We start from the raw sequence: 26,014 nt of genomic DNA, 5'->3' as shown, positions 1-26,014 counted from the left end.
AAACAACTACATCAACAACTCTGCAAAATAAGCAGTTAGCACCACTTGGACAGAATCACACATAATATTAACCTTAAATGTAATAGGCTGAATACCTCAATTCAAAGACACAGAAGGGCAAGCTGGATCAAGAGTCACGACACAGTTTGGGACCCGCCTGGCCAACATAGTGAAACTCCATCTCTACTAAAAATACAAAAAATTAGCTGGATGTGGTGGCGGGCGCCTGTAATCCCAGCTACTCAAAACCACACAGCCACATCAAAACTGAACAACCTACTCCTGAATGAATTTCCTGAATGAACAACTTGCTCCTCTTTATTTCTGGGTAAATAATACAACTAAATCAGAAATCAAAAAAGTATTTGAAAACAATGAGAATGAAGAGACAATGTACCAGAATCTCTGGAACACAGCTAAAGCAGTATAAGAGGGAAATTTACAGCACTAAATACTCACATCAAAAAGCTAGATCTTAAATGGACACCCTAACATCATAACTGAAAGAACGAGAAAACCAAGAGCAAACAAAACTTAAAGCTAGCAGAAGACAAGAAATAACCAGATTCAGACTGGAAGTGAATGACACTGAGACCCAAAAAACCCTTCAAAAAACTCAATGAATCCAGGAGCTGTTTTTTTTTTTTTTTTTTTGACAAAATTAATAAAATAGACTGCTAGATTAATAAAGAAAAAAAGAGAGAAGAATGTAATAGACAATAAAAGTGATAAAGGGGATCTCATCATTGATCCCACAGAAATAAAAACAATCTTCAGAAAATACTATAAACACCTCTGTGCACATAAACTGGAAAATCGAGAAGAAATGGAAAAATTCCTGGACACATCTATCCTTTCAAGACTGAACCAGAAGAAGTTGAATCCCTGCATAGACCAATAACAAGTTCTGAAATTGAGGCGGTAACAAATAGCCTACTAACCAAGGAAGTCCAGGATCAGATAAATTTATAGCTGAATTCTACCAGAAGCACAAAGAGGATCTGGTACCATTTCTTCTGAAACTATTCCAAATGATGGAAAAGGAGGGGTCTCTCCTTAACTCATTCTATGAGGCCAGCATGGCAGAGATGTAACAAAATAAAACAACAACAACACACACACACATACACACAAAAACCTTCAAGCCAATATTCCTGATAAACATCAATACAAAAATTCTCAATAAAATACTGGCAAAGTGAATCCAGCAGCACGTTAAAAAGCTTTATTTCTGGGATGCAAGGCTGGTTCAACATACAAAAATTGATGTAATTCAAGTCAGCTTTATTTCCAGGATGAAAGGTTGGCTCAACATACAAAAATCGATGTAATTAATCACATAAACAGATCTAAAGACAAAAACTACATGATTATCTCAAAAATGCAGAAAAGGCCTTCGATCAAATTTAACATCCCAACGTGTTAAAAACTCTCAATAAACAAGGTATTCATGAAACATACATCAAAATAATAAGAGCTATCTATGACAAACCCATAGCCAATAAAAAAGGGCAAAAGCTGGAAGCATTCCCCTTGAAAACTGGCACTAGAAAACGATGCCCTCTCCCACCACTCTTATTTAACATAGTATTGCAATTTCTGGCCAGGGAAATCAGGCAAGAGAAATAAATAAGTGATATTCAAACAGGAAGTCAAACTGTCTCTGTTTGTGGACGACATGATCCTAGATCTAGAAAGCCCCATTGTCTCAGCCCAAAAGCTTCTTCATCTTATATGCAACTTCAGCAAAGTCTCAAGATACAAAATCAATGTGCAAACATCACAAGCATTTCAATATACCAACAATAAACAAGCAGAGAGCCAAATCATGAATAAACTCCCATTCACAATTGCTACAAAGAGAACAAAGTACCAAGAAATAAATCTAACAAGGGAAGTGAAGGACCTCTTCAAGGAGAACTACAAACCACTGCGTAAGAAAATCAGAGAGGACACAAACAAATAAAAAAGACAGAAAGAATCAATATTGTAAAAATGCCCATACTGCTCGAAGTAATTTATAGATTCCATGCTATTCTGACTAAACTACCACTAACATTCTTCACAGAATTAGAAAAAAAATTTTTTTAACTCCTATGAAAACCCAAAAGACCCCATATAGCCAAGAGAATTATTTTCTTTTCTTTTCTTTTTTTTTTTTTTTGAGACAGAGTCTCAGAGACTCTGTCACCTAGGCAGGAGTGCAGTGGCATGATCTCAGCTCACTGCAACCTCCGCCTCCCGGGTTTAAGCGATTCTCTTGCCTCAGCCTCCCAAGTAGCTGGGATTACAGGAATATGCCACCATGCCCAGCTAATTTTTTGTATTTTTAGTAGAGGCAAGGTTTCACCATGTTGGCCAGGCTTCTCTCGAACTCCTGATCTCAAGCAATCCATCCGCCTCAGCCTCCCAAAATGCTGGGATTACAGGCATAAGCCACTGCACCTAGCCTAGCCAAGAGAATTCTAAGCAAAAAGAACAAGGCTGGAGGAATCATGGTATCCAACTTCAAACTATAATACAAAGCTGTAGTAATCAAAGCTGCCTGGTACTGTTACAAAAACATACATATAGACCAATGGAATAGAAGAGAGAACTCAGAAATAAGACTACATATCTACAACCATCTGATCTTTGAAAACCCTGACAAAAACAAGCAACGGAAAAGCATTCCCTTTTAATAAATGGCGCTGGGAGAATTGGCTAGCCATATGCAGAAAACTGAAATTGGACCCCTTTCTTACGCCTATACAAAAATTAACTCAAGATGAATTAAAGACTTAAATGTGAAACCCAAAACTACAAGAACCCTTGAAGAAAATCTAGGCAATACCATTCAGGACATAGGCATGGGCAAAGATTTCACGATGAAAACGTCAAAAGCAATTGCACCAAAAGCAAACATTGACAAATGGGATCTAATGAAACTAAAGAGTTACTGCACAGCAAAACAAATTATCACCAGGTGTGGTGGCTCATGCCTATAATCCCAGCGTTTTGGGAGGCTGAGGGGGTTGGATGAGGATGAGGTCAGAAGTTCAAGACCAGCCTGGCCAAGATGGTAGAACCCCATTTCTACTAAAAATACAAAAATTAGCCGGGCATGGTGGCAGGCACCTGTAATCCCAGCTACTCTAGTAGCTGAGGCAGAGAATTGCTTGAACCCGGGAGGTGGAGGTTGCAGTGAGCTGAGACCGCACCACTGCACCGCAGCCTGGGTGAGAGAGCAGGACTCTGTCTGGAAAAGAAAAAGAAAACGAAAAAGAAAGAAAAAGAAAAAGAGAAAAAGAGAAACAGAAAGAGAAAGAGAAAGAGAAAAAGAAAAAGAAAAAGAAAGGAAAGGAAAGGAAAAGAAAAAGAAAAAGAAAGGAAAGGAAAGGAAAGGAAAGGAAGGAAAAGAAAAAAGAAAAGAAAATTATCATCAGAGTGAACAGACAATCTACAGAATGGAAGAACATTTTTGCAATCTATTCATCTGACTAAGGTTAATATCCAGAGTCTACAAAGAACTTAAACAAATTTACAAGAATTAACCCCATTAAAAAGTGAACAAAGGCCGGGCACAGTGGCTCATGGCTATAATCCCAGCACTTTGGGAGGCTGAGGTGGGCAGATCACCTGAGATTGGGAGTTTAAGAACAGCCCTGACCAACATGGAGAAACTCCACCTCTACTAAAAATACAAAAAATTAGCCAGGCAAGGCGGCACATGCCTGTAATGCCAGCTACTCGGGAGGCTGAGGCAGGAGAATCACTTGATCCTGGGAGGCAGAGGTTGTAGTGAGCTGAGTTTGCGCCATTGCATTCCAGCCTGGGCAACAAGAGCAAAACTCGGTCTCAAAAAAAAGAAGAAAAAAAAAAAGTGAGCAAAGAAGAAGAAGAAGCACTTCTCAAAAGTAGACATTTATGTGGAGCTAAACATCAGTGATCATTAAAGAAATGGAAATCAAAACCACAATGAGGTGTTGTCTCACACCAGTCAGAATGGTGATTATTAAAAAGTCAAAAAACAACAGATGGTGGTGAAACTATGGAGAAATAGAAATGCTTTTACACTTTTGGTGGGAATGTAAATTAGTTCAACCATTGTGAAAGCCAGAATGGTGATTCCTCAAAGACCTAGAACCACATACACTATTGGACCCAACAATCCTATTACTGGGTATATACTCAAAGGAATATAAATCATTTTATTATGAAGATACATGGATGTGTATCTTCACTGCAGCAACATTCACAATAGCAAAGACATGGCATCAACCCAAGTGCCCATCTATAACAGACTGGATAAATAAAATGTGGTACATATGCACCATCAAATACTATGCAGCCATAAAAAGGAACAAGATCATGTACTTTGCAAAGACAGAAATGGAGCTGGAAGCCATTATTTTCAGCAAACTAATACAAGAACAGAAAACCAAACACCACATGTTCTCACTTATAAGTGGGAGTTGAACAATAAGAATACATGGACACATGGAGGGAAACAACACACACTGGGGTCTGTCACGGGGAGGGAGAGCATCAGGATAAACAGCTAATGCATGCAGGGCTTAACACTGAGGTGAGGGGTTAATAGGTGCAGCAAACCACCACAGCACACGTTTACTTATGTAACAAACCTGCACATCCTGCACATGTATCCTGGAACATAAAATTTAATTTAATTTAATTTAAAAAACGAACAACAATAAAACTGGTAATAGTAACTTTATATCTTTAAGCAATCATTTTAAAAATAAATTAGTTAAATTACTTAATAAAAATAATGTAATCTCAGAATGTTGGGAGGCCGAGGGAACTTTAACTCAAGAGTTTGAGACCAACCTAGACAACATGGCAAAAAACTGTCTCTACAAAAAAAGTACAAAAAACTATCTGGGTTTGGCATGGCACACATTTGCAAACCAGCTACTCAAGAGACTGAAATGAGATCATCTGAGTTTGGGAGGCTGAGGTTGCAGTGAGTCGTGATCATGCCACTGCAAACCAGCCTAGATGACAGCGTGAGACTTTATCTCAAAAATAAATACATTGGCCAGGCGCAGTGGCTCATGCCTGTAATCCCAGCACTTTGGGAGGCCGAGGTGGGCAGATCACAAGGTCAGATTGGGACCAGGCTGACGAACATGGTTAAAACCCTGTCTCTACTAAAAATACAAAAATTAGCCACAACGCCTGTAGTCCCAGCTACTTGGGAGGCTGAGGCAGGAATATCACTTGAATTCAGGAGGTGGAGGTTGCAGTAAGCAGAGATCATGGCTCTCCAGCCTGGGTGACAGAGAGAGACACCATCTCAAACAAATAAAAATTAAATTAAATTTTTCTTTTATAAAAAGAAAAAGAAATAAGACACCTTAATAGCTTAAGTTAAAAAGTACACAATCTGCTGTCTATAAGAGACATATTTTAGCATTGAGTCAAATAGGTTGAAAGTAACAGAATTGAAAAAAATCTATATTCCATGCAAATAGTAACCACAATTGGGTGAGGTGGTAATAATTATATTGTATATAATATGCTTGTATATAACAACATAGGACATATGCTTGTATATAATAGCATAGGACAAACACAATATTATATAATGGTCAAATCTGTCAATTTACCAGGAATCTGTAACTATCATATCTATTTATATGTATACGTATATATGACATGAGGGCTCCAAAATATATAAAGCAAACTTTGACAAAGGTGAAGGAAGAAATACATAGCAACATAATTGTGGAGATCAAGACCTCATTTGCAACAACAAATAGAAAATTCAGATAAAATATCAGTAAGAAAACAGAAAACAGACATTATAGACTGTATTAACTATTTTGCATATAGAGGAATACCTGAGCGTGTAACTTATAAAGAAAGAAGGTTTATTTGGCTCACAGTTCAGCAGACTGTACAAGAAGGGTGTAACAGCATCTGCTTCCGGTGAGGATCTCAGGAAACTTACAATCATGGTGGAAGACAAAGAGTACCTTTGGCACCTGTAATCCCAGTTACTCAGGAGGCTGAGGCAGGAGAATCGCTTGAACCCAGGAGGCAGAGGTTGCAGTGAGCTGAGATTGTGCCATTACACTCCAGCCTGGGTGAGAGAGTGGGACTCCCCCCGCCCCCAAAAAAAAGAAAAAAAAGAAAAAATAATTTAACTAAATTTTCATCAAAAAAGATATCCAAATGGGAAAAACCATTTGAAAAGAAAAGCAAAATTAATGATTCGTAGAGAAACGCATAAAAATAAAAATGAGGCCAGGCGTGGTGGCTCACGCATGTAATCCCAGCACCTTGGCAGGTCAAGGTAGATGGATCACCTGAGGTCAGGAGTTCAAGACCAGCCTGGCCAACATGGTGAAACCCCCATCTCTACTAAAAATATAAAAATTAGCCTGGCATGGTGGTAGGCACCTGTAACCTCAGCTACTCAGGAGACTGAGGCAGGAGAACTGATGGAACCCGGGAGGCAGAGGTTGCAGTGAGCCATCATGCCATTGCCTGGGTGACAACAGCAGGCCTGGATGACAACAGCAACACTCCCTCTCAAAAAATAAAAAATAATAAATAAATAAAATCTCATTACAGTGGCCACTACAGTGTATGTTTGAAAATATACATGTTTTTTAAAACACCAAATCTGTTGATGATGCAATGAAAATAAAGCCTATATTGATTGTTGGTAGAAAATGAGGAAGCAGCCATTATTCTAAAATGTTATAAATGCTTCTTAAATAATTAACAATGGAATTATCAAATACAACAATCCCACTCTTTTGTTTGTTTGTTTGTTTGTTTGTTTTTGAGACGGAGTCTCGCTCTGTCACCCAGGCTGGAAGTGCTGTGGCCGGATCTCAGCTCACTGCAAGCTCCGCCTCCTGGATTCACGCCATTCTCCTGCCTCAGCCTCCCGAGTAGCTGGGACTACAGGCGTCCGCCACCTCGCCCGGCTAGGTTTTGTATTTTTTTAGTAGACACGGGGTTTCACCGTTTTGGCCAGGATGGTCTCGATCTCCTGACCTCATGATCCGCCCGTCTCGGCCTCCCAAAGTGCTGGGATTACAGGCTTGAGCTACCGCGCCCGGCCAAACAATCCCACTCTTATCAATCTATATCCAAAATATCCAACACAGGACCTGGGACATATTTGAACATCCATGTTTATTGTATCCGTATTCACAAAAGCCAAAAGGCAGAAGCAACCCAGGTGTCTCTTAATTTATAAACACATCAAAAATGTAACATATACATTCAATGAAATATTATCACAGAAATCAAAGATTATCAAATATTATAATTAAATCAAATATTATCAAAGAAATCTTGTCACATTTTAAGATAAATTTTGAAAATATGTCACTTGAAATAAGCTAGAAACAAAATAATGAATACAATTCCACTTATATGAGATATCTTAAGTAGTCACACTCATAAAAACAGAAAGTGGAAGGGTGTTTGTCACCGGCTGGAGAGAGGGTAAAATGGGTTCTTGTTACTTAAATGGATATTGGGTTTTAGTTTCACAACATGTAAAATTTCTAGAAGTCTTTTGCATAACAGTGTGAATGTATTTAACATCCCCGAAATGTACAGCTTCTTTTTGAGACAGGGTCCACTCTGTCACCCAAGCTAAAGTGTAGTGGCACAATTTTGTCTCACTTCAGCGTCAAACTCCTAGGCTCAAGTAATCCTCCCTAAATCTCCCAAATAGCTGGGTCCACAGGTACACAACACTATACCTGGATACTTTTTAAAAATTTTGTAGAGAGGAAATCTCCATATGTTGCCCAGGCTGGTCTCAAACTTTGGTGCTCAAACGATAGTCCTGTGTTGGCCTCCCAAAATTCAGGGATTACAGATGTGAGCCCCCACCATGTCTGGAATATGCACTTAAATCGATTTAAGATGCTTAATTTTATGTTATGTGTTTTTTTGTTGTTTTTTTCTTGTTTGTTTGTTTTTTGAGATGGAAACTCGCTCTCTCACCCAGGCTGGAGTGCGGTGGCATGATCTCGGCTCACTGCAACCTCTGCCTACTGGGTTTAATGACTTTCCTGCCTTGGTCTCCTGTGTAGCTCAAATTACAGGCATATGCCACCATGTCTGGCTAATTTTGTATTTTCAGTAGAGACAGGGTTTCACCATGTTGGCCAGGCTGGTCTGGAGCTCCTGACCTCAAATGATCTGCCTGCCTCAGCGTCCCAAAGTGCTGGGATGATAGGCATGAGCCACTGTGACCAGCCTGTTATGTGTTTTTACAACAATTAATTTTTCTAAAGGAAAAACAGAAAAAAATACAGAATTATAAATCTTCTCAAAAATTACCTTCAAATCACAAAAGTATCTTTCTCACACAAAGAAAATATATATGCAGTGGCTCACGCCTGTAATCCCAGCACTTTGGGAGGCCAAGCCGGTGGATCACGAGGTCAGGAGATTGAGACCATCCTGGCTAACATGGTGAAACCCCGTCTCTACTAAAAATACAAAAAATTAGCCGGGCATGGTGGCAGACACCTGTAGTCCCAGCTACTTGGGAGGCTGAGGCAGGAGAATCACTTGAACCCGAGAGGCAGAGGTTGCAGCGAGCCAAGATTGTGCCACTGCACACCAGCCTGAGTGAAAGAGCAAGACTCCGTCTCAAAAAATATATATATATATATATACACATATATACATCATTAGACACATGGTGAAAATAAGACATAAAGAAAATATTTTCATGACTACTCACTTAGACAAGATAAAACAGTTGCTGAAATCAGCTAAGAAAGAATATATACGAGATGTCATAACCAATAATGAGGTCATATTTATAGATAAAACACACACATATATAATCTGATCATGATAGATGTATGGCTGACTTATCTCTTAATTAAACCTCACATTGACTTAAAGTATACAAACAGAATTGCAAATTGGTTAAAATTATAAGAAAAACTAAAAAACACAAGCTGATGTTAAGAGACATACACTGGGCCGGGCGCGGTGGCTCAAGCCTGTAATCCCAGCACTTTGGGAGGCCGAGACGGGCAGATCACGAGGTCAGGAGATCGAGACCATCCTGGCTAACACGGTGAAACCTCGTCTCTACTAAAAATACAAAAAACTAGCCGGGCGAGGTGGCGGGCGCCTGTAGTCCCAGCTACTCCGGAGGCTGAGGCAGGAGAATGGCATAAACCCGGGAGGCGGAGCTTGCAGTGAGCTGAGATCTGGCCACTGCACTCCAGCCCGGGCGACAGAGCAAGACTCCGTCTCAAAAAAAAAAAAAAAAAAAGAAACATACACTGAAAAAACACTAATAAGAAACTGTGTAATAAGAGACATGTTTACTCATAAAATCTGGTATGCGACATTAATGTGCCATTAAAAAAGAATTGTCTAGATAACTGCAATAGTTGACTGTGTACTCAGGGAACGCAGGTATTTTGAATCACTGGCATAAAATTTCACAGAATATGCAGTATAATTATAAATAGTCTAATAAGAAACTTTAAAAAAAGCATGTAAAAAATGTGATACATTTAAATATATGCTATTCTTACACAAAATTGAAACTACTGTAATCCAACTTTAGAAGCAAAGAATATCATTACATTGCTAAATTAAAACTTACATTTTGCAAAATAGGGTTAGAGCCTCTGATATGTAAAACAAATATTTAGAAATAAATTATGTTGGGACGGGCACAATGGCTCACGCCTGTAATCCCAGCATTTTGGGAGGCTGAGGCAGGTGGATCACAAGGTCAGGAGTTTCAGACCAGCCTGGCCAATATGGTGAAACCCCGTCTCTACTAAAAATACAAAAAACTAGCTAGGTATGGTGGCACATGCCTGTAGTCCTACCTATTCAGGAGGCTAAGGCAGAATAGCCTGAATCTGGGAGGTGGAGGTTGCAGTGAGCCGAGATCATGCCACTGTACTCTAGCCTGGGTAACAGACTGAGATAAAGAAAAGAAAAGGAAAAGAGAAGAGAAGAGAAGAGAAGAAGATTAGGAAAAGGAAGAAAGAAAAGAAAGAAGAAAGAAGGAAATTATGTTATCATTTAGATATATGCTGAAGAAAGTGGGTGAAAATCCTTTAAATCCTTTTTACCTGCAGCAAACTTAAATTTATAAGTAACCATTTTAGTAATATGGAGTGCCTACCAATTATCTAATTTACTTCAGGCATAACATGTAAACTCTAGCATATTGTCCTAAATGTCTGAATCTAAAATGACAGACAAGTTTGAAATGGAAAATAGAAATTAAAAATGTATAGAAAGAGTAACATCAGTGACATAAAAAAATAGAAGGTGCTCTATTTGATTATCCTCACCACAACAAAAATTATTCAGTCATCCCTGACAAAAAATGCCTTCAGGAGAGAGCCAGGCATCATGGCTCACATCTGTAATGACAGCTACATGGTACACTGAGGTTGGAGAATTGCTGCAGGACTGGATTTCAAGACCAGCCCGGATGATAAACAAGATCCTATCTCCAAAGTAAGCGCCTTTAAGAGAGCTTTGAGACACAGGGAGGGAGTTGTGAAACACTGCTAAAGCCCAAGATTGAGGGGTGTTTTTTCAGAGGACAGGCACTTATTCATGTGGGAAACTACAGGACCCTTGGTTTTGGCTACAGATCAAGAAATGGCCCACCCAGCTTGGTCCAACAGAGAATTCTGAAGTTAACTTTGTAATCATCCCAAACTCCTCCCGGTTACAGTCTAGGAAAGGTCCTGCCCTTCCAGAGATCTGGAGGAAGACACCCATTTGCAGCCTTGCAGACAGGACTACAGACCTTGGTTTTTACTGTGGTCCCTGAAGCAGTCCAATGACTCAGTTCCAGCTCTCTGAGCCACAGATCATGATCAGTTTTTCCTAAACAGAAACCCACATAGTGAAATGAAGAAATCCTCTGGTACTCAGTGAAAGCAATACCCATTCACATCCTGATATAAGGGCCATTATACATGGAGCCAACTGCAGAAATCTGCCTTAGTGTCTGCCCTACACATCAAAGTCTTAACGAATATATACAATCTGTCCAAAAACAAAATGGGAATTACAAGTACCCAAGCCCTTGTGACAAGCCATCTAAAGGTGGACTCTAGTGCAGATCCAGCAGCTTTGCGACAAAGCTACAACCCCTCTTCACTACAAACCCAAAGGGCATCCCATCACCCTAGGGACACAACAGAAAAAGATCTTTACCTCCTGAAACCTGTTTTTAAAAGCTAAGGAGTTGTTTGCTCCTTCAAATTCACAGATGCCAATATAAAACTATATTGTGCCCATTGTCAATGCTTCTATTTTAATGTAGCACCGAAAGTGTGTGGCACAAGAATTAGTCAAAAACATTTTTAAAAAGCCATTGGAATTAAAGAGAAATAAGTAAAAAGTTGCTGTTTGTGGATCATATGATCTTATATATAAAAAACCACAAACAGTACATTAAAATTTGTCCAAACAGCCAGGTGCAGTAGCTCACATCTGTAATCCCAGCATTTTGGGAGGCTAAGGGGGGCAAATCACAAGGTCAGGAGTTCAAGACCAGCCTGGCCAACGTAGTGAAATCCTGTCTTGCTAAAAATGCAAAAAAAAAAAAAAAAAAAAAATGTAGCTGGGCCTGGTGCTGGGCACCTGTAGTCCCAACTACTTGGGAGGCCGAGGCAAGAGAATCGCTTGAACCTAGGATGCGGAGGTTGTCGTGAGTTGAGATTATGCCATTGCACTCCAGCCTAGGCAACACAGTGAGACTGTGTCTCAAAAAAGGAAAAAAAAGAAAAATTTGTCTAAACTAATAAATACAGTCAGTAACTTAACAAAATATAAAATTAACATACAAGTTATGGTTTCATACACTTAAAACAAACTATCGGATACAATAGAGGAAGAAAATAATCTGATGAATAATGGCATTAAAATACATTTCTGAGAACAAATATAATGAAGAAGGTAAAAAATCTTTACAAAGAAATATATAAGATATCAATGAAAAAAATTAGAGAAGACAAAAATAAATTTTAAAATATTTAATGTCGGCCGGGTGCAGTGGCTCATGCCTGTAATCCCAGCACTTTGGGAGGCCGAGGTGGACAGATCACAAGGTCAGGAGTTTGAGACCAGCCTGAATAGCATGGTGAAACCCCATCTCTACTAAAAATACAAAAAATTAGCTATGTGTTGTGGCTCACACCTGTAGTACCAGCTACTCAGGAGGCTGAAGCAGGAGAATCACTTGAACACAGGAGGTGGAGGTTGCAGTGAGCCAAGACTGTACCACTGCACTCCAGGCTGGTGACAGAGTGAGATTCTGTCTCCAAAAAAAAAAAAAAAAAAAAAAAAAAATTTCATGTCTAGGATTGAAAGAATAAATATTGTTAAAATGCCATATTATCTAAAGTAATCTATACATTTAATAAACTCTCTGATAATTCCAGTGGCTTTCCTTCACAGTAGAAAATACAATTCTAAAATTTACAAGAAATTGTAATAAACTTCAAATAGCCAAAGCATTCTTGAGAAAAAAGAACAAAGCAGAGGGATATCATAATTTATAATTTCAAACTACATTTTAAGACTATAGTAATACAAACAGGATGGAATATGCAAAAATATTAACAAGAAATGCTTAATGGAACAGAAATCACTACTCTCACATATTTCAGACAGGATTCAAAAAGAGAACTAAAAAATAATTTAACAAAGAATTTTTCAAAATTATACAGACATTTGTGTGTGCCCCAAAACAATAAAAAAGCAGTCAGATTGTACAGTCTTTTATATGCTATGACAAGAACTTTGGCTTTCATTATATGCTTGAAAGAAGATCCCCCAAGAAAAAGTAGAATTCTTAGAGAATTTAACAGCATAAGACAGAAAATGCCCCTATGTGAGAAAAAATCTTAAGAAAATATTCAGGCCTCCCAGAAACTGGATGCTTCCCAAATCACACTGTAAGGACTGGCATATATGCTTTTTTTTTTTTTTTTTAAACCTTTGGACCTCTCATCTGTTTGTTTTTTTTTCACTCTCACCTACCTGGGGGTTCATCCACCATCTCATGTCTCTTCATATTCCAGGGCTCTTTTTCTTGCTCCAGACAGGTGACTGGGTCTTGCTTAGAGACAGCAATACCTGCTTTATTAAAAATAAATAACATGAATCTTGCCTATATTCTCTAATTACTAACCTAGTACTGTGTTCAGTAAAAAGGATGTGACAGAATATTCTAGAAAATTAATCCAAAGGGAGGCTGAGACAGGCAGATCACCTGAGGTCAGGAGTTTGAGACCAACCTGTCCAACATGGTGAAACCCCCATCTTTACTAAAAATACAAAATTAGCTGGGCATGGTGGCGGGTGCCTGTAGTCCCAGCTACTCCAGGGGCTCAGGAGGAGAACTGCTTGCACCCGGGAGGCAGAGGTGGCAGGGAGTAGCGCCACTGCACTCCAGTCTAGGCAACAAGAGAAAAATTCTGTCTCAAAAAAAAAAAAAAGTGTTTTGGCCAGGCACAGTGGCTCACACCTGTAACCCCAGCAATTTGGAAGGGCAAGGCGGGGGGATTCCCTGAGGTCAGGAGTTTGAAACCAGCCTGGCCAACATGGTGAAACACCGTACCTACTAAAAATACAAAAATTTGCTGGGCACAGAGGTGCACACCTGTAATCCCAGCTACTTGGGAGGCTGAGGCAGGAGAATCACTTGAACCCAGGGTGGAGGTTGCAGTGAGCCAAGATCACACCATTGCACTCCAGCCTGGGTGACAGGGTGAGATTCCATCTCAAAATAAATAAATAAATAAATAAACAAATAAAATTAATCTGAAAATACTAAAGAGAAACATCTCTAACTATTTAGAAAATATTTTAAATTTGTAGGTTTTTAATTTTACTACCTGAATCAAAAACTGGTGATGGCAAATAGATTTTAAGATATGGGCAGTGATATTTTATGCCACTAAATTTCTGGAATTACCACTCATCTAGAGTGAAGGATACACATCAGCTCAGGAATGTGGAAAGTTTAGATCAAGATGAAACATGTTGAAGAAATTCTTTTCCACACAGACAAATCATCAAGATTTTCTTGAAAACTGGGATCAGAAACTCACTTATACAAAGCATAAATTACCAAAAATATTCTACAAAATAGAGACATAAAACCTTTAGGGTATATTAAAAATTGTGTATTAAAGTTATCCTCACCCAAGAAGACCAGGTTTTTGTAGTTCTCTAACATCACATTCATATATAAATTCTGCTGAGCGGGGTTCAGGCATTCCCACTCCTCCAGAGAGAATTCTACGGCCACATCCCTAAATGTCAATGTCTCCTGAAAAACACATACACACAGACACACGTATATTTACCAAGGGGCCATGGGCAGAATTTATTATTTGAATTGAGGTGAAATGAGAGAGTAAAGAGAACTGATTCTGACTTATAAGAATAACTGAAATTATCCAATAATTTTTAACACAGAAATATTTTCTAACGTATTCTCTTACTCTGAGGGCAGAGAATGGCATAAGATTCACACCACCAGTGCATATATGATACTTCTCTGGATGATAAAGTATATAATTAAGGACACAAACACAAACGTATACATTATTGAGTGCTATACTTACATCATAATGAGTTGTGTATATTTTTCACACAAGAAAAAAGTTCAGTTAGAAGGTACCTCTCAAATTTTAATGTGTACAATAAACTGGAGATCCTGTCGTGAAGATTTTTTTTTATATATTTTTCAGAAGGTCTGGAATAAAGTCTGAGTTTTTAAAATTCTAACAAGGTCACTAGTAATGCCAGTGTTTTTAACCGAGGAAGACTATTTTGTCAAACATTAGGCAAGTGAAAGAGACTGTGTTTTTCCCAAATTTTCTGGCTTGTAAACAAAGATAAGAGTCTTCATTTTCCAAAGACAGATACATGCAAAAAAACAACAAACAAACAAACAAACAAACAAAAAACCTAAGAAAAAAAGGCAGGTACCAGATTAATTGTGATGGTTTATGCATATTAGCTGTATAAATATAATAATAAAGAAAAAAACAATTAACTCTAGAGTGAAAAAAAAGTCAGAGAGCTCTTTAACCAAGTAAATTATTAATGTCAACTACACTAGAACAAATTTTTATGATGTGCTGATGCACACAGAGGAACATAGCATCACTGCTGAGATACTGCTGCTCAAAAAGTCAATTATAGACTGAATTTAACCATAAAAAAACCAGTTTTATGCAAAGGTCAAGATATCTCCTGCATTCCATCATTTTAATAATGATTTTAAGTAGTCTTTCTTTAGCACTCTAGAGAGCAGGTATCTCTTAATGCTTTTTTCAGAACTTCCTGGGTTTAGATGAAACCACAACATATATGTTCTCCATCTTTATTAAGGACCCCAGCTTTCCCCCAATAGGAATCTTGAGTATCCACATCTTCCCATGTTCAACAGTCACAAAAGGAACACTTTCAATATGGCAGATCAAAAATTCATGGTGGGAATTCTGCATTGCATATAAAAGGCCATGATGTAGAGAAGGCTCTGGTACACAAGAAACTTTTTTTTTTTTTTGAGACAGAGTTTTGCTCTCGTTGCTCAGGCTGAAGTGCAATGGTGTGATCTCGGCTCACCGCAACCTCTGCCTCCCAGGTTCAAGTGATTCTCCTGCCTCAGCCTCCTAGTAGCTAGGATTACAGGCATGTGACACCACGCCCGGCTCATTTTGTATTTTTAGTAGAGATGGGGTTTATCTATCTTGGTCAGGCTGGTCTTGAACTCCCAACCTCAGGTGATCCACTTGTCTCGGACTCCCAAAATCCTGGGATTACAGGCATGAGCCACCATGCCCAGCCAGAAACAAATATTTTTTAGAGACCCTTGACTATCACAAGAATTTTTTAAAGTACCTGAAACAAACCCATTGGGGAGGAAAAACACAAGTAGAGAAGGTTTGCAAGTACTAAACACGTGGCACTCCAGGAGGCAGAGTGGACACAGCTATTGATCTGAGACATGTGTAGCTGAAAAGAAGCCATTATTCCTCTTTCTCCTCCTTCTGTGGAAATCTTTTTCAGATAAAATTCTCTGGACAAGTAACACCTGCATCTTGAGGAAATTCCCTTTAAAAGGTATCAGCACCACCTCCACACAGAGACACTAGCCTCACAACCACAGACAGAAGGACCAAGACCAAAAAGTCCATGCATTTCTCTCCTTTATAACAGAAGAGATTCAGGAAAAAATGAGTTGCTCCATGGAAATAAAAATATATGTTCCTCTTTTCCTGTCCACAGGTGCCCTCCCCTGCCACAGACACCAGCAAATTCTGCTACAGTAATGGAAATATGCACCACACTGCCCTGTCCCTACCAAACCCAAACAGAACAGGCCCTGTGACCACCCTTTAGTGCAAAGGTGGCACTTCACTCTCATGAATCTATTTTGAAGCCCTCATACTTGATTGGCCTCACCTTAGAGTCACATGAGGCCCTTCATTAAAACAACATAGGTGCTTCCATCCAGAACAATATATAGAAACTGTGGAAAAGGCACAAGTAAAGAGATTTCTGCAAAAAAAAAATTTTTTTTTTTTGAGACGGAGTTTCACTCTCTTACCAGGCTCGAGTGTAATGGCTCAATCTCAGCTCACTGTAACCTCCGCCTCCTGGGTTCAAGTGATGCTCCTGCCTCAGCCTCCCAAGTAGCTGGGATTACAGGCACATGTCACCACGCCCAGCTAATTTTTGTATTTTCAGTAGAGTCAGGATTTCACCATGTAATCCTAATAAGAGGAATGGGCTGATAAGCACTGCCTCTTAAGCCTTAATGAGCTTAAAGATTACTTGGTAATAGGATAGGTAGTGGTGACTTATCCCAGCTCTTTGGGACGCGGAGGTGGGCGGATCACCTGAGGTCCAGAGTTCAAGACCAGCCTGACAAACAGGGAGAAACCTCATCTCTACTAAAAATAAAAAATTAGCTGGTGTGGTGGTGCATGCCTGTAATCCCAGCTACTCGGGAGGCTGAGGCAGGAGAATTGCTTAAACCTGGGGGGTGGAAGTTGCAGTGAAATGAGATCGTGCCATTGCACTTCAGCCTGGGTGACAGAGCTAGACTCCATCTCAAAAAAAAACAAAATTACTTGGGAATTTTGGTCCCACTCCATGTAATGTGAATCTGCAGGTTTGGAAAAAGTCCATGAATGGGTGTTTCAAACAAGTGCCCTGCCAATGCTGATGTTGCTACCCCTGGGTTCATTATTAGCAGTAGTTAGAGAAAGCAGGCACAGCACAGAGTCCCTTACACTCAGCTCTCTTGTCACAACACAAATATTTCTGGTACAAATGAAGACAACCAATCTCCATCCAAAAGTTTCATATTCTTTGCTGGCTCTTTAAAGTTTACAGAGGAAACAGAAGGCAACAATGTCTGAATGAGTCTGCATTAGAAAAACAACATGTAAACATGTAATAATGCAATGTTTATTAAGCAGGTACTATCTGCTCAAGAGTATGTTACAAAGCACTGTGTGGGGAATAACACATTATGTGACTTAATCCTCATAACACCCTGGGAGTTGGTACTAAGTGTTCAATAATCCCCAGGATTTAGATAAAGGGTTCTTTGTTTCTCTGTCATTTTTAAAAATAAAATGTATAGAATAAAAGCTAAGTATAGACAGGAGGGATACGGAATGAGAGAATTTAACGTAGTTTACAGAAATTTTTATGGTGTTTATATTTACTTTTTTGTGACTTGTGGAACACCTACTGGATCTGCAGGACTAGAAAACAAGTTGCTAAATGAAATATTTCTGTAAGCACTGGTTTTAACACAAAATTTAAAAATTAGGATCCTAAAATATACAGTTTATTTTTCTCATTTACCTGCTTTTGGGTTTCTGAAATTTTGAGCACGAGCTCCAGAAAGGCAGCAGGATTCACCAGCAAAATCTCTCATTTTAAATCAGTTTTGTGAGGCACGACTCCAGGGTGGGGCCAGACCTAAATAAGGGCTCCAAAAAGGGTGAATCTGGTCGGCTGTGGTGGTCATACCTGTAATCCCAGCACTTTGGGAGGCTGAGGTGGGTGGATCACCTGAAGTCAGGAGTTCAAGACCAGTCCGGCCAAAATGGTGAAACCCTATCTCCACTAAAAATACAAAAATTGCAGGGTACAGTGGCTCATGCCTGTAATCCCAGTACTTCGGGAAGGTGAGGCAGGTGGATCACCTGACGTCAGGAGTTCAAAACCAGCCTGTCCAACATGGCGAAAATCCGTCTCTACTAAATATACAAAAATTAGACCGGCATGGTGGTGGGTGCCCGTAATCCCAGCTACTCAGGAGGCTGCGGCAGGAGAATCACTTGAACCCCGTAGGTGAAGGTTGCAGTGAGCCAAGATCATGCTACTGCATTCCAGCCTGAGCGACAGAGCAAGACTCCATCTCAAGAAAACACATACACACACACACACACACTCACACACACACAATTAGCTTGCTGTGGTGGCGGGCACCTGTAATCCCAGTTACTTGGGAGGCTGAGGCACAAGAATCACTTGAACTTGGGAGGCGGAGGTTGCAGTGAGCCGAGATTCACCACTACACTCCAGCTTGGGAAACAAGAGCAAGACTCCAACTCAAAAAAAAAAAAAAAAACAAGGGGTGAAGGCCGCGGTGGCTCATGCCTGTAATCCCAACACTTTGGGAGGCATAGGCAGGAAAATCACCTGAGGTTGGGAGTTCGAGACCAGCCTTACCAACATGGAGAAAACTTGTCTCTGCTAAAAATACAAAAATTAGCCGGGCGTGGTGGTGCAAGCCTGTAATTCCACCTACTCGGGAGAATGAGGCAGGAGAATCACTTGAACCTGGGAGGTGGAGGTTGCAGTGAGCCTAGATTGTGCCATTGCACTCCATCTTAAACAAACAAACAGACCTGAGTTAGGCAGTGGACCCTCTGTAGAACTCTGTTCTCTATGCCACTGGGGTATTTCCAGTTCAGTTTTTCCTAAGCTTATCTAAGAGAAACTAAAATCCCAGAGTTTATGTAATTTTAATCTGCCCTGTCAATGTTACAACATATAATAGTAAGCAACTTAAATCTCTCAAGGTTTTCTAGGATAATTTTATCAGATGATACATATGTATTCTTAGCAAGGTAAAAGAAACACAAACAATAATAACAATTTTCCTGTCCATAAATATCCCTTCAAGTGATATCAGAAGTTACAACAATATTAAAAAAGTGGCCCAAATAAAGCTCAAGTTTTTTTGTACACATCAATTCATCATACTAACCATATGATGCTTATTTCAACCACGTACCCAATGGCTAGTCTAGACTAAAAGTTCCTGGATGGTAGGGATCATGACTGTTTCAACTATTTTTTTTTTTTTTTTTTGAGACGGAGCCTTGCTCTGTTGCCAGGCTGGAGTTCAGTGGCATGATCTCAGCTCACTGCAACCTCCACCTCCCAGGTTCAAGAGATTCTCCTGCCTCAGCCTCCTGAGTACCTGGGACTATAGGCACATGCCACCAAGCCCAGCTAATTTTTGTACTTTCAGTAGAGACGGGGTTTCACCATGTTGGCCAGGATGGTCTTGATATCTTGACCTCGTGATCCACCCACTTTGGCCTCCCAAAGTGCTGGGATTACAGGCATGAGACACTGCACCTGGCTCATCTATGTTTTGAATGATCATATGAAATGGAAGCAATTAGTTTATTTGTTTGAGTCACCAGACCTCCTCTTTGTCTTTCACCTAAGTACCAGGAAACTGGAGAAACTCTCATCTTGGTACCAACTAAAGTTACCTCTTGTATGAGGGGAGCAGAAAACACAGGATTACTTCTTTCTCTTATACTGAGAGAAGCAGAATTACTCACTCTTGTCAGCCTGACACAGTTCTGCCCTGGACATCCTCAAATGTCTCAAAGATGCCTAGGTGATTGTGAGAGGGTTCTTAGCGATCCAAAGCTGAGGGCCTACTGATAAGCCAGGATGGAGACTCTGGCTGATTCTAAATAGAAAATGGAACTGCTCTGGTGGAGCTCCAGAACCTGGATCACCTATCCTGATTCATTCGCTTTTGGGTAAGAAGAAGGACAAGAATACTCTGCTCCAGTATGACATTTTACAGGTAGGTATAGTTGTGGTTATCACGGCTCTGGATATTTTGTGGCCTTGATCTCTTACTCTTAAGATGCTTGTTTAAACTTAAAGATTCTGTCATCAGACTCTATTTACACCTGGAGCCTCTCACATAACAGTAACAGGTCACTGAACAAGATCTAAAAAGCTTCAAAAGCCACACTCTCCAAGGGGGGTTTCAGATGTCTATGTTGACATCTCACAATGCAGAAAATGCCTCCTGTTGGTTTTCTGTATATTCTCAATCCAAAGTCTGCCCCTGTCTTGTGAATCTCAGGCAGAAGCCAATGTTATGTGCAGATTCTAGGTGGGATCAACCTGGCTTGCATCCTTGGGTGTTACATCAAGTAGAGTACAAAGGAAAAACCTCCTCATAGAGGCTGTTCTAGCATACTCTAAGTAATATGTCTATCTAAAAAAAAAAAAAAGCTGAGGCAACATGAATATAAGTAGAGAGTTCATTTGGGCCATGCTTGAGGACTGTAACCTTGCAGCAAAGATACATCCTTCAAAGACTGAACAATAACAACAGCAACAAAACAGAATCCCTGAATAAGCCAACAAGTTTCAAAATTGAATTAGTAATAAATAGCCTAATAACCAAAAAAAGAACAAGACCAGGCAAATTTGCAGCTGAATTCTACCCGATGTACAAAGAGCTGGTGTTAATTCTACCAAAATTATTTTAAAATACTGAGTAAAAGGGACTCCTTTTCAACTCATTATATAAGAATAGCATCAGCCAGGTGCAGTGGCTCCTGTAATCCCAGTACTTTGAAAGGCGAGATGGGCAGATCATGAGGTCAAGGGATTGAGACCATCCTGGCCAACATGGTGAAACTCCGTCTCTACTAAAAATACAAAAATTACCTGGGCGTGGTGGCCCAGGCCTGTAGTCTCAGCTACTTGTGAGGGTGAGGCAGGAGAATCACTTGAGCTCAGGAGGCAGAGGTTGCAGTAAGCAGAGATTGCGCCACTGCACTCCAGCCTGGCAACAGAGCGAGACTCTGCCTCCTAAAAAAAAAAAAAAAAAAAAAAAAAAAAAAAGAATAGCATCATTCTGAAACAAAAACCTGGCAGAGATAAAACAAAAAATAGAAAACTTCAGGTCAATATCCTTGATGAACACTTAAGAAAACATTCTTAACAAAATACTGGCAAACCAAATCCAGGAGAACATCAAAAAGTCAATCCAGTGTGATCAAGCAGGCTGTATCTCTGGTATGCAACGTTGTTTCGACATACAACAATTAATGAATGTTATTCATCACATAAACAGAACTAAAGACAAAACCCACAAGATTATCTCAATAGACGCTAAAAAAGCTTTCAATAAAATTTAACATCGTTCATGTTTAAAACCCTCAACAAACTAGGCATTGAAGGTACATACTTCAAAATAATGAGTCATCTATGACAAACTTATAGCCAACATACTGAATGGACACAAGCTAGCATTCCTCCTTGAAAACTGGCACAAGACAAGAATGCCTTGCCTCAAAACTCCAATTTCTACATAGAATTGGAAGTCCTGGCCACAGCAATCAGGAAAAAGATTTTTTAAAAAAGGCATCCAATAAAGGAAGAGAGGAAGTCAAACTATCCTTATGTTCAGATGACGAGATTCCATATCTTCAAAAACCCTATAGTCTCAGCAAAAAGCTCTTTAAACTGATAAACAACTTCAGCAAAGTTTCAGGATACTAAATCAATAGCATCCCTCTACATTAACAATAACCAAGCCGAAAACCAAATCAAAAACATAATCCATTCACAATTGCCACAAAAAGAATGGAATATCTAGGAATACAGCTAACCAGGGAGGTGAAAGATATCTCTAACAAGAATGACAAAATACTGCTTAAAGGAGTCAGAGATGGCCAGGCCCGGTAGCTCACGCCTGTAATCCCAGCACTTTGGGAGGCCAAGGTGGGCGGATCATGAAGTCAGGAGTTCGAGACCAGCCTGACCAACATGGTGAAAACCTGTCTCTACTAAAAATACAAAAAAAATTAGTCAGGCATGGTGGCACATGACTGTAACCCCAGCTATTTGGGAAGCTGAGGCAGGAGAATAGCTTGAACTCAGGAGGCAGAGGTGCAGTGAGCTGAGATCGCCCCATTGCACTCCAGCCTGGGCGACAGAGCAAGACTCTGTCTCAACAACAACAATAAAACAAGTCAGAGATGACACAAACAAATTTAAAAAACATGCTCACAGATAGAAAAGATCAATATTATTAAAATGGCCACAGTCCAAAGACATTTACCAATTTAATGCTATTCGTATCAAACTACCAAAACATTGTTAACTAAAAAATAACTATTTTAAAATTTATATGGAACCAAAATGAGACTGAATTGCCAAGGCAATTTTAAGCAAAAAGAACAAAGCTGGAGTCATTATATTACCCCACTTCAAACCACACTCACTAGAGGGCTATGGTAACCAAAGCAGCATGGTACTGGTACATAAACAGACTCACAGAACAAAGCAACAGAATAGAGAGCCAAAAAAAAAAGAAAGAAACAAAAAACTTCCTTAAAAAGTAGGCAAATGGCCGGGCGCGGTGGCTCACGCCTGTAATCCCAGCACTTTGGGAGGCCGAGGCAGGTGGATCACGGGGTCAGGAGTTCGAAACCAGCCTGGCCAACATGGTGAAATCCCGTCTCTACTAAAAAAATACAAAAAAATTAGCCAGGCATGGTGGCGCACACCTGTAATCCCAGCTACTCGGAAGGTTGAGGAAGGACAATAGCTTGAACCCAGAAGGCAGAGGTTGCAGTGAGCCAAGGTCCCACCACTACACTCCAGTCTGGGACAAAAAAAAAAAAAAGAAAAGAAAAAAAAAGTAGGCAAAAAACATGAACAAATGCTTTTTAAAAGAAGACAAACATGTGGCTAACAAACGTGCAAAAAATGCTCACCACTAATCACTAGAGAAATGCCAAAAACAAACAAGCAAAAAAAGACCACAGTGAGATACCAACTCACACCAATCAGAATGACTGTTGTTAGAAAGTCAATAATGGGCTGCGTACAGTCATCCCATGGCAAAACTCTGTCTCTACTAAAAATACAAAAATTAGCTGGGCGTGATGGCACATGCCCGTAGTCCCAGCTACACGGGAGGCCGAGGCAGGAGAATTGCTTGAACCCAGGAGGCAGAGGTTGCAGTGAGCTGAGACGGTGCCATTGCACTCTAGTCTGGGTGACAGAGTAAGACTCGATCTCAAACAAACAAAGACATAAAACAAATCTAATTGCCTATTAATGGTAGACTAGATTAAAAAATATGGTATGGTTGGGTGAGGTGGTTCACACTTGTAATCTCAGCACTTTGGGGGGCCGAGGCAGGTGAATTGCCTTAGCTCAAGAGTTCAAGACCAGCCTGGGCAACATGGCAAAACCCATCTCTACAAAAGATAGAAAAAGAAGTTAGCTGAACATAGTGGTGCATGCTTGTAGTCCCAGTTACTTCGGGGGCTGAAGTAAGAGGGTGCCGTGAGCCTGGAAGGTTGAGGCTGAAGTGAGCCAAGATTGCACCACTGCACTTCAGCCTGTGTGACAAAGTCAAACACTGTCTCCAAATAAATTAAATAAAAGAGAAGATTTAATAAAAACAAAGTATGGTACATAAACATCATGGAAGATTATGTGGCCACTAAAAAAAACAACACAAGACTAAGTTATTTGCAGCAACATAGATGATGCTGGAGACCATTATTCTTAGAAAGCTAAAATGAAACAGAAAACCAAATGCATGCTATCATTTATAAGAGCTAAATAAGAACACATGGACACAAAGAAGGGAACGACAGACACTGAGGCCTAATTGAGAATGCAGAATTAAAGGACAAAAAGGATCAGAAAAAAATACCTGTTTGGTGTTATGCTTAGTACCTCAATGACAAAATAATCTACACAAAACCCCCATGACACAATTTTACCTATATAACAAAGCTGCACATGGATCCCTGAACCAAAAAGAAGAGTTGAAAGAAAAAAAAAAATCCATGAGTGGGGAAGAGTGTAATGTAAGTGGAGGAGTTGTCTGTTCTACAGATAGTGGCCCAGGTGGGACTGGACTCTGATTTATTTCTGTGTGCATGAAGGCAGATGAGATTATGAACTGGTGGCCCAGAACCCTAGGTTGGTGCGGAAAACAGGTTGCTGCTGCAGATTCAGTGTCTGGGTGTGGGGATATGCCACGAGACTTGCAGACACTTTTGTGGGTTTTTGTCAAGAAACACTAAAATCAACAATGCTGTGATGAAATTCCTGAGGGTGGTGCCTAGTCCGGGGAGGGGTGTGGATACGTCAGTGTCTAGTGGGTATGTTTGGGAGTGGGTGGGAATCCTGTGGTGGCAGCCGTGCAAAAAGGGGGTCTGTCATCAGAGCTCCTTTCCTCCAAGTTTTCGTCCTTTTCAATCCTGGAATGAGCCCTGGGATCCCAGGACAACGGGCAGTGTGAAAGCCTGTGGGCTCTGTGATATCTTTCTTCTGCCACCAAATCCGCAGAGTATGCTGAACACCAAGCAATTCTCCAACACCAACTCAGTGTCTAACATTTGAATTCTGACATCACCCAGAGTCAGCACAGACCCTGATTCAGATCTCAGTCCCACAACATTGTCCTCATTCCAGATGCCAGTGACGATCCCCATAGGCTCATCTATGCTTCTGAACTACTGTTTAAAAACTGGGGACTCCCAAGGGGCGCAGTGGCTCATGCCTGTAATCCCACTACTTCGGGAGGCTGAGGCAGGTGGCTCAACTGAGTCAGGAGTTTGAGACCAGCCTGACCAACAAGTAGAAACCCTGTCTCTACTAAAAATACAAAATTAGATGGGCATGGTGGTGGGCACCTGTAATCCCAGCTACTAGGGATGCTGAGGCAGGAGAATCGCTTGAACCCAGAAGGCAGAGGTTGTGGTGAGCCAAGACCACAGCACTACACTCCAACCTGGACAACAGGAGTGAAACTTTGTCTCAAAAAAGAAGAAAATTGGGGACTCCCACAGCCTTCCTCAAGTTCAGTAATTAGATCAAGCTACTCACAGAACTCAGCAAAACACTGTAGTTATGTTTACTAGTTTATTATAAAAAATACAACCCAGGAAAAGTGAAATGGAAGAAATGTACATGACAAAGAAAAGAGGTGGTGAATGATGAATCACACATAATCTGGGTAAATAGCTGTGATTAATAAAATCCTTCATCCTTTCTGTTTTCTAGAAATAGTTTGTGGAAAGAAACATCCTTCTCATTATGACTTAGATGGTGCTCTTTTCTTATTTATCACATAGCCAGGCACAGACTCTGTCAGAGGTGTACTGAATGAGAGCAACTCCATTTGGAATAGGGACTGAGTAAAATAAGGCTGAGAGCCACTGGATTGCATTCCCAGATGGTTAAGCATTCTAACTCACAAGATGAGATGGGAGGTCAGCACAAGATACAAGTCGCAAAGACCTGGCTGATAACACAGGTTGCAGTATTAGAAGCTGGATAAATCCCACCAAAATTAACATGGTGATGAGAGTGACCTGTGGTCATCCTCTCTGCCACACTCCCACCAGTGCTATGATAGTTTATAAACGCCATGGCAACATCAGGAAGTTAATCTTAAAATAGTTTAAAAAGGACAGGCATAATTATTCCACCCCTTGTTTAGCATATAATCAAGAAATAACCATAAAAATGTGTAACCAGCAGCCCTTAGGGCTGCTCTGCCTATGGAGAAAGCCATTCTTTATTTACTTTCTTCATTAACTTGCTATCACTATACTCTATAGACTCGCCCTGAATTCTTTCTTGAGCGAGATCTAAGAACCCTCTCTTGGGGTCTGGATCAGAA

At 40.1% G+C, this 26,014-nt stretch overlaps 2 protein-coding genes across 2 annotated transcripts in view; both read right to left on the bottom strand.

Annotated features, from left to right (window-relative positions):
* LOC117093721 (zinc finger protein 100-like) overlaps window positions 1-26,014 on the bottom strand; it is a 566,997-nt gene that overhangs the window by 375,084 nt on the left and 165,899 nt on the right.
* LOC117093724 (zinc finger protein 431-like) overlaps window positions 1-26,014 on the bottom strand; it is a 41,536-nt gene that overhangs the window by 4,180 nt on the left and 11,342 nt on the right. The window contains 2 exon segments of the mRNA XM_033229245.1: window positions 13,030-13,125; window positions 14,197-14,323. Of these exon segments, the coding sequence (XP_033085136.1) occupies window positions 13,030-13,125; window positions 14,197-14,323 (223 nt within the window).

Source organism: Trachypithecus francoisi, unplaced genomic scaffold (genome assembly GCF_009764315.1).
Source record: "Trachypithecus francoisi isolate TF-2019V2 unplaced genomic scaffold, Tfra_2.0 Lachesis_group12, whole genome shotgun sequence".
Classification (NCBI taxonomy): domain Eukaryota; kingdom Metazoa; phylum Chordata; class Mammalia; order Primates; family Cercopithecidae; genus Trachypithecus; species Trachypithecus francoisi.
The sequence above is the reverse complement of the archived record's forward strand: the minus strand, read 5'-3'. Positions and strand labels throughout refer to the sequence as shown.